The 12,621-nt window shown below is 50.7% G+C and overlaps 1 protein-coding gene across 2 annotated transcripts in view; it reads right to left on the bottom strand.

Annotated features, from left to right (window-relative positions):
- The window catches only part of PISD (phosphatidylserine decarboxylase), a 57,324-nt gene extending 50,437 nt beyond the window's left edge, over nt 1-6,887 (bottom strand). Inside the window, exon 1 of one of the 2 annotated variants that reach the window (XM_043979952.1) lies at nt 6,791-6,887. In XM_043979952.1, coding sequence (XP_043835887.1) covers nt 6,791-6,855 — 65 coding nt within the window. In that variant the 5' untranslated portion in view covers nt 6,856-6,887. The remainder of the gene's footprint in view (nt 1-6,790) is intronic. The other variant, XM_043979950.1, reaches the window with a different exon arrangement.
- Nucleotides 6,888-12,621: the final 5,734 nt, after the last annotated feature.

The following is a 12,621-nucleotide window of genomic DNA, read 5'->3' as shown; positions in this document are numbered from 1 at the left end:
AAGAAATGATGAGCAGGAGGCTCTCAGAGAAACCTGCAAAGACTTACATGAGCTGATACAAAGTGAAATGTACTATGTACAGAGTAACAGCAATATTGTAAGATGATCAGCTGTGAATGACTTTGCTGTTCTCAGCAATACAATGAATGATCCAAGAGAACTCTGAAGAACTTATGAAAATGTGATCCATCCCCAGAGAAAGAACTGCTGGCATCTGAACACAGATTGAAGCACACTTTGTACACACACTTTCTTTATTATTCTTCAGGTTTTTGGGTCTATGTTTTCTTTCACAACATGACTAACGTGGAAACGTTTTGCAAGACTGCACATGTATAACCTGTATCAAATAGCTTGCCTTCTCAATGGGGAGGAGAGGAGGGGACAAGGCAGACAGGGAAAGAATTTGGAACTCAAAGTTTTTTAAATGAAAGCTAAAAAAATGTTATACATGTAATTGGGGAAAAATGAAATATTACATAAAAAAAAAGATGAGGGTTCTGAAAAGAGGCAGCTAGATGGGACACTGGAGAGACCACTGGGCCTGGAGTCAGGAAGACCTTAGTTCAAATTTAGTCACAGACACTTCCCAACTGTGTGACCCTGGGCAAGTCACTTATCCTCTCCCTCAGGAGAAGCCTGAGCTTCCTGATCTGTGAAAAAAAAATGGTGATAATGAAAAGTACTTTAAGAGACATTATTTGTAAAACACTGAGCACAGTGCCTGGCACACAGTAAGAGCTTGATAAATGGGGGTTTCGCCTCCATTAACACAGGAACAATGGCAAGTGGGTGAGCTCGGGGGGCCTGAGCTTGTGTCAAACCCCACCCCTGCCCTCCTGAACAACATGGGCAGGCCCCGGCTGGTCCCGAGTGCCCCGTTCAGAACCAGACGCCCTCCCTCTGTAGCTTCCGGTCAACCTTGGCCCCAGATGCCAGGGTGCCAGGATGAGCTGGGGATGCCTGCTCACCGCTCTTGCCCGCCCTCTACCACGGCCAAAGCTTCAGGTGGCCCTGCCTCTGAGACCCTTTGGAGACTCCAAGGCCAGCGTCACAGGGAGTTCTGCAGGGCCCTTCCCCCAAGCCCTCCTCTTGCACCGATGCCAAGGCCACTCCCTGTGCGGGATCTGCCTGGGGCTTTCCACCAACCCCAGCTTGTCCACTTTGGGGTTTCTGCACTCTGTCCACCCTTCTGTGAAGCCTTGGGTGGGGGGGAAGGAACCTGGAGACAATTCTCCTTTTTCCATTTTTCACTGGCACATTTTTTAAGGTTGACCAGCTGTTCCACGAACAAGACTCCATCCGTCGGCTCTGGACATTTTCTCTGGCTGTCCTGCATGCCTAGGAGGCTCTGCCTCCTCTGCTCTGCCCACTGACCCCCTGGCATCCTTAAGTCCCATCTTCTCCAGGAAGCCTTGTGCAGCCTCCCTTAATTCCAGGGCCTTCCCTCTGTTCCTGATTTCCCATTTCTCCCGGACAGAGCTCGCCTGCACATGCTTGTCTGCACCCTGTCTCTTCCTCCTTGAGGGCAGAGACTGTCTTTTGCCTCTTTGTATCCCTAGTGCTTAGCACGATGCCCCGCACAGTCAAAGCTTAATGAATGTTTACTGATTGATTCGTGGGGCTGTCAGTGAGGTTCTGGGCTCCTCCACTTTACAATATCCCTCAGAACGTCCTGTGTTTCCCTTCCAAATCTGCCCACCTCCTTCTGACAAGGATGCTGCCACTCTTGAAGTCCCTGAGGTATATGAGGAGGAGTCACTGACTCTACCTTCTGTTATCCGCTAGTCATTCAGCAGCCAGGTCTCCATTTCTCCGGCATCATCTCTTGGATCTGCCCCTTCTGCATAGTTGGCACCACCCTCCTTCTATACTACTGTAACAGCCTCCTGACTGGCCTGTGTCCAGGCTCTCTCCTCTGGAAGCCCTCCTCCATGGCACTGCCTCATCGCTTTTCCCAAAGTCGAGGTCTGACCGTGTTCCTGCCCTGCTCTAGAACAAAGCTTCATAGGCTGCGGGGTCTCGTAACTGAAGGTGGGGGTCACAGAAAGGTTGGCAGGAAATGTTGGATTTGTATACCTATTTTATATACCTAGATACTAGGGGCGTGTAAAAATTTCTCAGGAGAAAAGGAGTCTTGGGGGGCAGCTAAGTGGCTCAGTGGATAAAGCACCGGCCCTGGATTCAGGAGAACCTGAGTTCAAATCCAGCCTCAGATGCTTGACACTTACTAGCTGTGTGACCCTGGGCAAGTCACTTAACCCTCAATGCCCCACCAAAAAAAAAAAAAAAAAGAGAAAAGGGGTCAAGTGGCAAAAGTGTAAGAAGGCCTGCCCTAGAGCCCGTGTGGCATTTAAAGCCTTCAGAGTGAGGAGCTAGCCTGGCTTTCTGGCCTGGTTGCATGCTATCTCCTTCACATCTCCATCTACACTGCAGTCAAACTGCACTTGATGCTCTTCCCTGTACACAACGCCCCTCTTCCCTTCTGGTGCCTCTGCCTTCTTTACCTGCACATCTTGGAGTTCTGGGTTTCCTGCCAGCCTCAGGCCAGGCAGCACCGGCTGCCAGAGGCTTTCCTTGGCCCTCCTGACCGGAAACGCTTTGCCGGCCAAGGTGACTTTGTACCTGCTAGAGAAAGACGGATGGGTCCCACTCTCCATACAACACAAGCTGAGTGTTCGTGGTCAGGCGTTTCAGCTGTGTCCGACTCTCCATGACACCACTGGGGGTTCTCTTGGCAAAGATACGGGGGGTGGGCCATTTCCTTCTCCAGCTCATTTTACAGGTGAGGAAACTGAGGCCAACAGGGTCACACAGCGTGTGTCTAAGGCCGGATGAGACGTCGGGGAGCAGTGTCTCCCTGACTCCAGGCCTGGCGCTCTCTCCACCACAGCAGGGGCAGAGGATGTGTTTACAAGGGCCTGGGCGACTGAGCCCACTTGGCTTCCCTCCTATAGACACAGGCTGCAGCCTCTCCTCTCTCTGGGCTTCCAGCTCCAGGGGCCGGCGCAGGGCCCCTGACCCAGCGCAGTGGCGGAGGGAAGCGTCCCGCCATTCTGCCTGGCATTTGCTGTCTAGGAGTGCTGGCAGGGTCAGCAGCACAGGGAAGGAGTGCTCTGCTGCTTCCCCTGGCCCTGGCTCCCAGGACAAGCTTAGGCAAGAAGCAGCACAGGACTGACCCCTGCTGGCAAGAGGAGGACACTGCACCCAGCTCCCCAACAGCCTAATGGGAGCCCTGGGGCTCCATGAACCTTCTCATACACTCTTCCTGTCCCAGAAAGTCAGGAGAAACCCTGAACCCCCGCCCCTTTCTCCATCTATTTGTTTGTCACTGAGACCTGGAAAAGACCTCAGCTTCAAAAGGCCGAGGTCTCCCACTGATGTCTGTCCTGCCCCTGAGGGCTCTGCAGGAGACAGTGAGGCTGGCACCTTGCCCAACCCTCCCTCACTGAAATCCATCTCACTGAAAGTCATGACATCATGTCACGGTCCTCTTCTTCTTCAAGAAAGAAGGACAAACAACAGCCTGAAACTCCCTGACAGCCATTCCCAGGCCTTGATCCACCTTCAGGTCTGCAACAGGGTCAGTCAGCCAGACAACGAGCATTTATTAAGCACCTACTATGTGCCACGTGCCAGTCACTGTGCTAAGCACTGGGGATCCAAAGAAAGGCAAGAGACATCCCTGCCCTCACAGAGCAAACCACTGTGGAGGAGCATCAAAAAGGACAGAAGAGATTGGGAAAGCACTAGGGTTAAGGAGACCTGGGAAACAGCTGATGAGGTGTGGCCAAGGCACAGCAGCCTGTGGTCACAGCCAGAAGGGACCTTCAAGGACCATCCAGTCTGGGCCCTTCATTCAGACCTGGGAAAACTGAGGCCCAGAAAGGATAAGGAACTCATTCAAAGTCACACAGATACTAAGGGGCAGAACCACAATTTAAACGTAATTCCATCTAACTCAACACAAGTGCCTACTGTGGGCAGGGTCCTGGACCAGGGCCAGGAGACACCAGAATAAAAGAGGATAAATCCCTCTTGACACAGAACTCTGAGCTCTCTCCACTAATTACATCACACTTAAAGAAGGGACAACAGAAATCATCTAGTCCGTAGGAACTCTGACCAGCACATCGACCCCTCTAGGGCCTCATGATGAAATGTGCTGCCCGACCAGAATCTGTTTTGGTTTTGACTAGACATGACCAGATCTGGCTTTGTTTTTCTTGCTTTCTCTATGCAGGCAGGGGAAGACTGGGAGATGAAAAAAGAAGTGAATTCAAGATTTTAGAAATAATAAAATGCTATTTCTTTTTCAAAAAGAAGGGAATTCGCCTCTGCTCTTCCTTTTGCAAATGAGGCAAGGGAAGCTCACAAAACCACTCAGGAGCAGGACCAGGCTTACTGCTCCCCCTACACAGGGAAGGTGAGAGCCAGAAGGAGCCCAGGATACCAAGTACCCAATAGCGAGCCAGCTTCAAAGCGGGAGGGCCTGTGTCACTAACATCCCCCAGAGTTAAGGGTAGGGAAGCAGCCAGAAGCCAGCCTCTTCCTCCTGTACCATCTTCACCCACCATTTAAGGACAGGGAAACTAAGGCTCTGAGTGGGGCAGGGCCTAGGACCCCAAGAGCCAGGCTCCTAAGGGAGCGCTAAAGACCAGCCATTCCAAAGAAGCTAAAGCGGACCAAGAGAGGAAGAGATCTGCCCAGCGTCAGGCAGGGTAGTGGCCACAGGGCCAAGGGCAGAGTCCAAGCCCAGCGCTGTGCAATCCTGACGCTCATAGAAGGGAAGGGAAGGGACGAGGAAATCCTCAAACCCAAAGACCTCCTTTAGCAGAAGAAAAACGCGGAGAGGGGATTGTCCGACCTACTCATTGTACAGATGAAGACCTTGCGGCCCAAAGAACCACTCTACTGCACCACCAGCCAGCCAGTCCACAAGCATCTGCAAAGTGCTGGCCTACTGTGCGCTAGACCACGGCTCTGGACAGGCTCTTCGTCCAGAGTAGGTGCCACAAACACCCCCTTTTCACTCCCATTTCACCGACAGGAAAACTTGGACTGAGGGAGCCCTAGGGCTCTGGCAAAGTCACACAGAACACGGATGACAGGGTGTCAGGGCTGGAAGGGCTCTCAGGCCAAACCCCTCAGAGGAGGAAACTGAAGCAGCCCTGAGAGGCAGAGGGACAGACCAGCCCAAGTTCACACCCTCTGCCAGGATTCTAACCCGGGTCTCCTGACTCCAAACCCGCGGCTCCTCACACCACACTTTACGCAGAAAGCCGGAGCTGAAACCAACCTTAAGAGAACAGACCGTCCAACCCCTGGTGCTATGGAGGGGGAAACTGAGGCAGCGCAGAGTGGTTCAAATCTCGCCCAAGGTCACAGAGTACGTGGGGAATGGGGTGTCAGGTCTCTGGGGGGGACCCCTGGAGCTCCAGCCCAATTATGTCACAGATGGGTAAACTGAGGCAGCGCAGAGTGGTTCAAATCTCGCCCAAGGTCACAGAGTACGTGGGGAATGGGGTGTCACGTCTCTGGGGGGGACCCCTGGAGCTCCAGCCCCACCCCACGTAAAAGATGGGTAGAATGAGGCAGCGCAGAGAGGGCCCGGCTGCACCCGAGGTCACACATCATAGGGGGATGGGGTGTCAGGTCCCTGGGGGGACCCCTGGAGGTCCAGCCCCACCCCACATGAAAGATGGGTAGAATGAGGCAGCGCAGAGAGGGGCCGGCTGCACCCGAGGTCACACAGCACGGGGGATGGGGTGTCGGGTCTCTGGGGGGGACCCCTGGAGCTCCAGCCCCACCCCACGTGAAAGATGGGTAGAATGAGGCAGCGCAGAGAGGGCCCGGCCGCACCCGAGGTCACACAGCACAGGGGGATGGGGTGTCAGGTCTCTGGGGGGGGGACCCCTGGAGCTCCAGCCCAATCATGTCACAGATGGGTAAACTGAGGCAGCGCAGAGTGGTTCAAATCTCGCCCAAGGTCACAGAGTACGTGGGGAATGGGGTGTCAGGTCTCTGGGGGGGACCCCTGGAGCTCCAGCCCCACCCCACGTGAAAGATGGGTAGAATGAGGCAGCGCAGAGAGGGCCCGGCCGCACCCGAGGTCACACAGCACGGGGGATGGGGTGTCAGGTCTCTGGGGGGGGGACCCCTGGAGCTCCAGCCCAATCATGTCACAGATGGGTAAACTGAGGCAGCACAGAGTGGTTCAAATCTCGCCCAAGGTCACAGAGTACGTGGGGAATGGGGTGTCAGGTCTCTGGGGGGGACCCCTGGAGCTCCAGCCCCACCCCACGTGAAAGATGGGTAGAATGAGGCAGCGCAGAGAGGGCCCGGCCGCACCCGAGGTCACACAGCACGGGGGATGGGGTGTCAGGTCTCTGGGGGGGGGACCCCTGGAGCTCCAGCCCAATCATGTCACAGATGGGTAAACTGAGGCAGCACAGAGTGGTTCAAATCTCGCCCAAGGTCACAGAGTACGTGGGGAATGGGGTGTCAGGTCTCTGGGGGGGACCCCTGGAGCTCCAGCCCCACCCCACGTGAAAGATGGGTAGAATGAGGAAGCGCAGAGAGGGCCCGGCTGCACCCGAGGTCACACAGCACGGGGGATGGGGTGTCGGGTCCCTGGGGGCTCCCAAAGCTCCTACTCCTACCCCCTCCACGTCACAGACGGGGAAACTGAGGCAGCGAGGCCGCTCGGCGCGCCGGGAGCCCCTGCCGGCTGCTCCCCAGCCCCGGCCAGCCGCCTCCCGACCCCCCGAGTCCCCGGCCCCGGGCCCACCTGCTCGTCCTCGGAGCGGCCCAGAGGCCCAACAGGATCCCCGTTCGACCCACGGACGCCGCCATCTTGTCCCCTCCCTCCACACCTGGACGCCAGGCTGCCGTCACGCGGCGCGACGGGACGTGCTGTGACGTCACGCGGCGCCCGCGCCGTAGCCAATGAGGCGGCGTCTCGTTAGGGGGCGGGGCGGGGGCGGGGCGCGCGGAGGCTACACGTGGTGGGCTCGCGGGGCGGTGCCGGGAGGAGGAGTTTTCTCTGTCCACGTGCACGTGGGATTGGCAGCTCCCAGAGGACAGGCTGGGCTTTCCCGGTCCTGGTGTCTGGGCGGGGGCATTCAGCAGGCGCTCAATGAATGCTCCTGCCTTCCCTCCCAGACTACCTTTGCTTAAACTACGTGGTACAGATGTCCCGGGCTCCCCCTTTAGGACTGAAGGCCCCCCGGGGTGGAGTTGTTTCAAGACCTGGGCCTGTAGCCGCAGGGTCTGGCGCAGTGCCTAGTACGCAGCAGGTGCTTCATAAATGCTTCTTGCTTGATTACAGCTGACCCCTGGCCCTGATACAGGAAAGAGCCTGCATGTTTGGGGAGGGAAGGGGAATCATGCAGGACCCCTGGCAGTCCCACTCCACCCCTACAGCACTGGGGTGGGTGCTAGGGATACACAGATGAACCGTCTCCTCTGCTGGGAGGTACTTAACGATTAATTCAATCCAATTCAGGGCATCTTGGAAAGTGACTCGGAATTTATTATGTAAAGGAACCGCAAGCTCGGTGACCCTGGGCAAGTCACTTCACCCTGTTTGCCTCAGTTTCCTCATCTGTAAAATAATCTGGAGAAAGAAATGGAGAACCATCCCAGTCTCCCTGCCAAAAATAACCCCAAATAGGGTCACAGAGAGTGGGACACACACGACAAAATGCAATCTTCCTGATCTACTCTGCTCTGTATATGGAAATGCTAATTTTGTATGGCGCTTATTAAGTTCAGAATCATTTAAAACCACACCTGACAAATGATCCCCCAGCCTCCACTCGAAAAGCTTGGCTAGTAGGGCATGCACTACCTCTCCAAACAATCCATTCTGCTTTGAGACACATCTGTCGCCTTGGAAGGTTTTCCTGACATCAAAGTGAAATCTCCCTCCCCTACGACTTCACTTATTCCTGGTTCCAAGCAAGAGTCTGGGATCTCTGGGGTGACGAGAAGGGCTGGTCTCCCTTTCTTTAGATACTTAAAGACAGCAATCAAATTTGCCTAGAGTCTTCTCTGCTCCCAGCCAAACACCCCCAGTTCCTTCATTTGATGGAAGAGTTGGGAGAGACCTAAGGACAGCAGTGTCTGCACATAATAGGATCTTTAATTTTTAAAAAATTTTAGACTTAAATACAAAATAAGAAAAGGGAAAAAGCATTGCTACATACACAGCAGAACATAGGAGAAGATCCCATATAAAAAAAGAAATTTCCATTTCAAGAAAACCTGTATAATAAATACTACACATCTTTTTCAAATCTGCCCAGCTTTTCTTTACTTCCTTGTTGGGTTTTTTTTTGGTTCTCTGCTGAGCACTTTTTATTTTGTTATTTCCCCCTCCCTGCAGAATTAAGTGTGTGTATATATATATGTTTGTGTCTGTGTGTGTATCTCTATCTCTATCTATCTATCTAGATAGATATATACACACATAGATAGCTATATACATATCCACGTATCCACTCACACACATATATTTAAGACCATACTATGCTGATTTCCACTCATCATCTGTTTCTGTGAAGGTGGACAGCATCTTCCTTCACAAGTCCAAGTCTTTCCAAGTCAATCAGCTCATCATCTCTTACTCCATAGCAATATTCGAACCCAATCACATCCTATCTGAGAGATTGTCCATGAAAGTTTTCCCCAGTTTTCTGCATTCCTTCTCTTCTTGGTTACATAGGTGTTATTTATACAAGAAAAGTTGAATTTAAAATAATCAAAACTGTCCATTTTACTTTCAACAGTGCTCTCACCTTATAAAATAGTTTAAGGTCTGATAACTGCTGAATCGACTTCTTTTATATCTTTTTTCCTGGTTTCTTTGAAGTTCCTGAACTTTTGTTCTTCCAAATGAACTTTGCTATTATTTTTCCTAACTGTAGTAGAATCTTAATAAATACTTGTTGGCTGACTGAATGGTTCAACCTCTAACTGAAGCAGAGGGAACCTTGAAATATCCCTAACACAGAACATCTGATGCCCAGTTAAAGACTTTCAGTGACAGAGAACTGCCTCCTGCCTCCTGCCTCTTGGAGTTGTTTCCTCCAATTTTTAAGAGTTTTATTTGCTGGGGCAGCTAGGGGGCATAGTGGATAAAGCACCGGCCTTGGATTCAGAAGGACCTGAGTTCAAATCTGGCCTCAGACACTTGACACTTACTAGCTGTGTGACCCTGGGCAAGTCACTTAACCCTTACTGCCTTGCAAAAAAAAAATAATAATAACAAAAACAAAAAGAGTTTATTTGTTAATAATCATTTCCTTACAATGAGCCAAAACTAAGATTCCCTTGAGTCTCAGCCTAGAGAGTCCCAGAATCTCAGAGATTCAGCCTGTACCTGAACAAGAACACTCTGATGGGTGGCCATCTACCCTCTGCCTGGTGACCTCCAGGTAAGAAGACTACATTCAGTCCAGTGCAAAGGTGTTTGGGGACAGTTTCCATTCTTAGAATCCCGACAGCAAGCTAGTGTCTACCTCTGGTGACTTTCCCTCATTGTTCCTGGTCTGCCATTCATATCTTAGACCATTCCTGACCCAGTGGCATTGACCTCCTATTGTCCCTCAAACAAGATACTCCCTATCCTGACTCTGGGCACTTTCACTGACAGTGCCTGGAATGTTCTCCCTTCTCATCTCCCCTGCTGGCTTCCTTCACGTCCCGGCTAAAATCTCACCTTCTACAGGAAGCCTTTCCCAAACCCTCTTAGTGCCTTCCCTCCGCAGATTATTTCCTATTTATCTTGTCTGTAGCATGTTTGTATATAGTTGTTTCCCCCATTAGATTGTGAGCTCTGTGAGGGACTGCCTTTTGCTTTTTTTTGTAGCCTTAGTGCTTAGCACAGTGCCTGGCACAAAGCAGGTGATTAACTGTTTATAGACTGATTGAATAAGCAAAATAAGTTTAATCCTCCCCCCACCTGGCAGCTCCCCCTAAGTCTTGCACTTTCCAGGCTTCATAAGCATTCTTTGCTCCTGCTGCTCTTCTTCATGTGAAATAGGCATGGAGGCCTTTCAGCTTCTTGGTTAACCTCCTCTGGACAATCTCCGTTTAATCAGTGTTCCTCTACCCTATGGCTCCTATTCAGGTGAACTTAATACTCCAGAGGCGGTCTGGCGAGGTCAGTGCAGAGGGATTTCGACCCACTTGTTCCTCACCCCAATCTGGGGTCCCTTCTTTATTCCACAGGAAGATTTTACAAAGTAGAAAAAAAGGACAAATTGTATATGTCTCTTTGTTAGACCTTCACCTCCTGTTTTAATTTTCAGACACTGACATGTCCAACAATGTGCTTTAATGTGGAAAGAACTCTAAAGAACATTTAAAGAACGGCATTACATTGAAAAGTTCAATGTATCTATTAATTTGGATGCAAAACTAGGGGAGGTTTTTTGGAGATTATTCTCTTTTTGGAAGAACCCTCTCTCCTAAAACTGATAGAGCCGCAGCTCCCTGGAGCAGTGGCCATTTTAAAAAAATTATCTTATTTTTATCAGTCTTTTGTTTTGACATTAGCTTCAGGGGGCAGCTAGGTGGCACAGTGGATAAAGCACCAGCCCTGGATTCAGGAGGACCTGAGTTCAAATCTGGCCTCAGACACTTGACAATTACTAGCTGTGTGACCTTGGGCAAGTCACTTAACCCTCATTGCCCCACAAAAAAAAAAAAAAACAAAAAACAAAGACATTAGCTTCATTTCCAAACAATCTTTCCCCCAACTCCTACCCAACAAGTGATTCCCTGTAACAATAATTTTTTTTAAAGAGGAAAAAAAGGCAGATCAGCAAAACCAACCAACAGATCAACTGGCTGACAGTATATGCAACACCCCAGCCCCATGGTCCCCCACGTTGGCAAAGAAGGAAGGAAAGTGCATTTTTTCCTCTCTTCTCTAGGAGCCAAACCTAGTCATTATACAGCGTTCAGGATCATCTTTCTGTTCGATGGCCTCAATGGCCACCCGGCCCACCCCCCTCTACCGTACTCTGTAAGGAGTCATCCAAATTCTGCCTGAAAACCTCAAAGGAAGGAATCTACCCACCATGTCTGAAGGTGGTCCATTCTGCTCCAGGACAGCTCTCAATGTTAGAAAAGCTTTTCTGAGCCTCAGTTGGCCTTTTTACAACTTCCAGCCATTGTTTTCTGCCACATCCTAATTCTGCTCAGCCCATGGATGGCAAGTCAACAAGTCTTAAGTGACACAACAGTGTCAGATCTGGAGTCAAATCTGGCTTCAGACACTTCCTAGCTGGGTGACCATGGGCAAGTCACTTAACCCTGTTTGCCTCAGTTTCCCCATCTGTAAAATGAGCTGGAAAAGGAAGTGGCAAAACCACTCCGGTATCTCTGCCAAGGAAACCCCAAAAAGGGCTCACCAAGAACATTGGATGAACACTAATGAAAAACAACTGAACAACATGTGCTGAGCACTGACCTAAGTGCTGGACGTTCCTCTTCTGTGCTTCTTGCTCTGGGTTCCAGACAACAGTGACTCACAGCAACAGCACAGCTGACAAACACCTAGCCTTCTCTTTGGAATTAATGACTGCTAAAGAAAAAACTGCATTCTTTGAGAATGGGTTGGACTTGACGGCTGTCAGGGTCCCTTCCAACTCTCCACCCCTTCTTAATCCATTGCATTGTATCATTGTCTAATATCTCCTTCTTCATCTACTCCATAAGAATAGCAAGAAATAGGGGGCAGCTAGGTGGTGCAGTGGATAAAGCACAGGCCCTGGATTCAGGAGGATCTGAGTTCAAATTGGGCCTCAGACACTTGACACTCACTAGCTATGTGACCTTGGGCAAGTCACTTAACCCTCACTGCCCCGCAAAAAAAAAAAAAAAGAATAACAAGAAATACTTTCTTAAAAGCTTTGCTAAAACCTCAGTAAAATAGGCCTCACCCCTCCTCTGTAGCCTTTCTTATTCATTTCCTGTTTCTCACATCTTCAGCTTGTTTGTACATATTTGTTTGCTCGTTGTCTTCCCCAATTAGATTGTAAGCTCTTTGAGGGCAGGGACTGTCTTTTGCTTCTTTTTGTATTCCCAGTGCTTAGCACAGTGCCTGGCATGTGGTAGGCACTTAATAAATACTAACTGACTGACTGACATGACTGGCCTCCAGATACTTGAAGACATTAATCACATCCTTCCTGAGACTTCTGCTCTCCAGGTTAAACATCCACCCTAATCCAGTGGCACAGACTCCAGGCCCTTCACCATCTTTGTTGCCTTCCTCTAGATACCCTCCTGATGATCAATGACTTCCTTGAGCTAGAGTGCTCAGAGTTCAACACCAAACTCCAGATTGAATCTAACCAGGGAAACATACAGCGGGGCCATGACCCCCTATTCCTAGAAGCTCTGCTTCCATTAGTACCACCCAAGATCCCATTTACTTTTTTGGCCATCCAATCGCCTGCTGATTCATATTGGGCTTGTGGTTCATCCCAATCCCAAGATCTTTTTCAGAACCATTGTTGTCTGTCTGTCTCTCCCTCCCTCCCTCCCTCTCTCCCTCTCTCTCTCTCTCTCTCTCTCTCTCTCTCTCTCTCTCTCTCTCTCTCTCTC

This window comes from Dromiciops gliroides, chromosome 1 (genome assembly GCF_019393635.1).
Source record: "Dromiciops gliroides isolate mDroGli1 chromosome 1, mDroGli1.pri, whole genome shotgun sequence".
Taxonomy (NCBI): domain Eukaryota; kingdom Metazoa; phylum Chordata; class Mammalia; order Microbiotheria; family Microbiotheriidae; genus Dromiciops; species Dromiciops gliroides.
The sequence above is the reverse complement of the archived record's forward strand: the minus strand, read 5'-3'. Positions and strand labels throughout refer to the sequence as shown.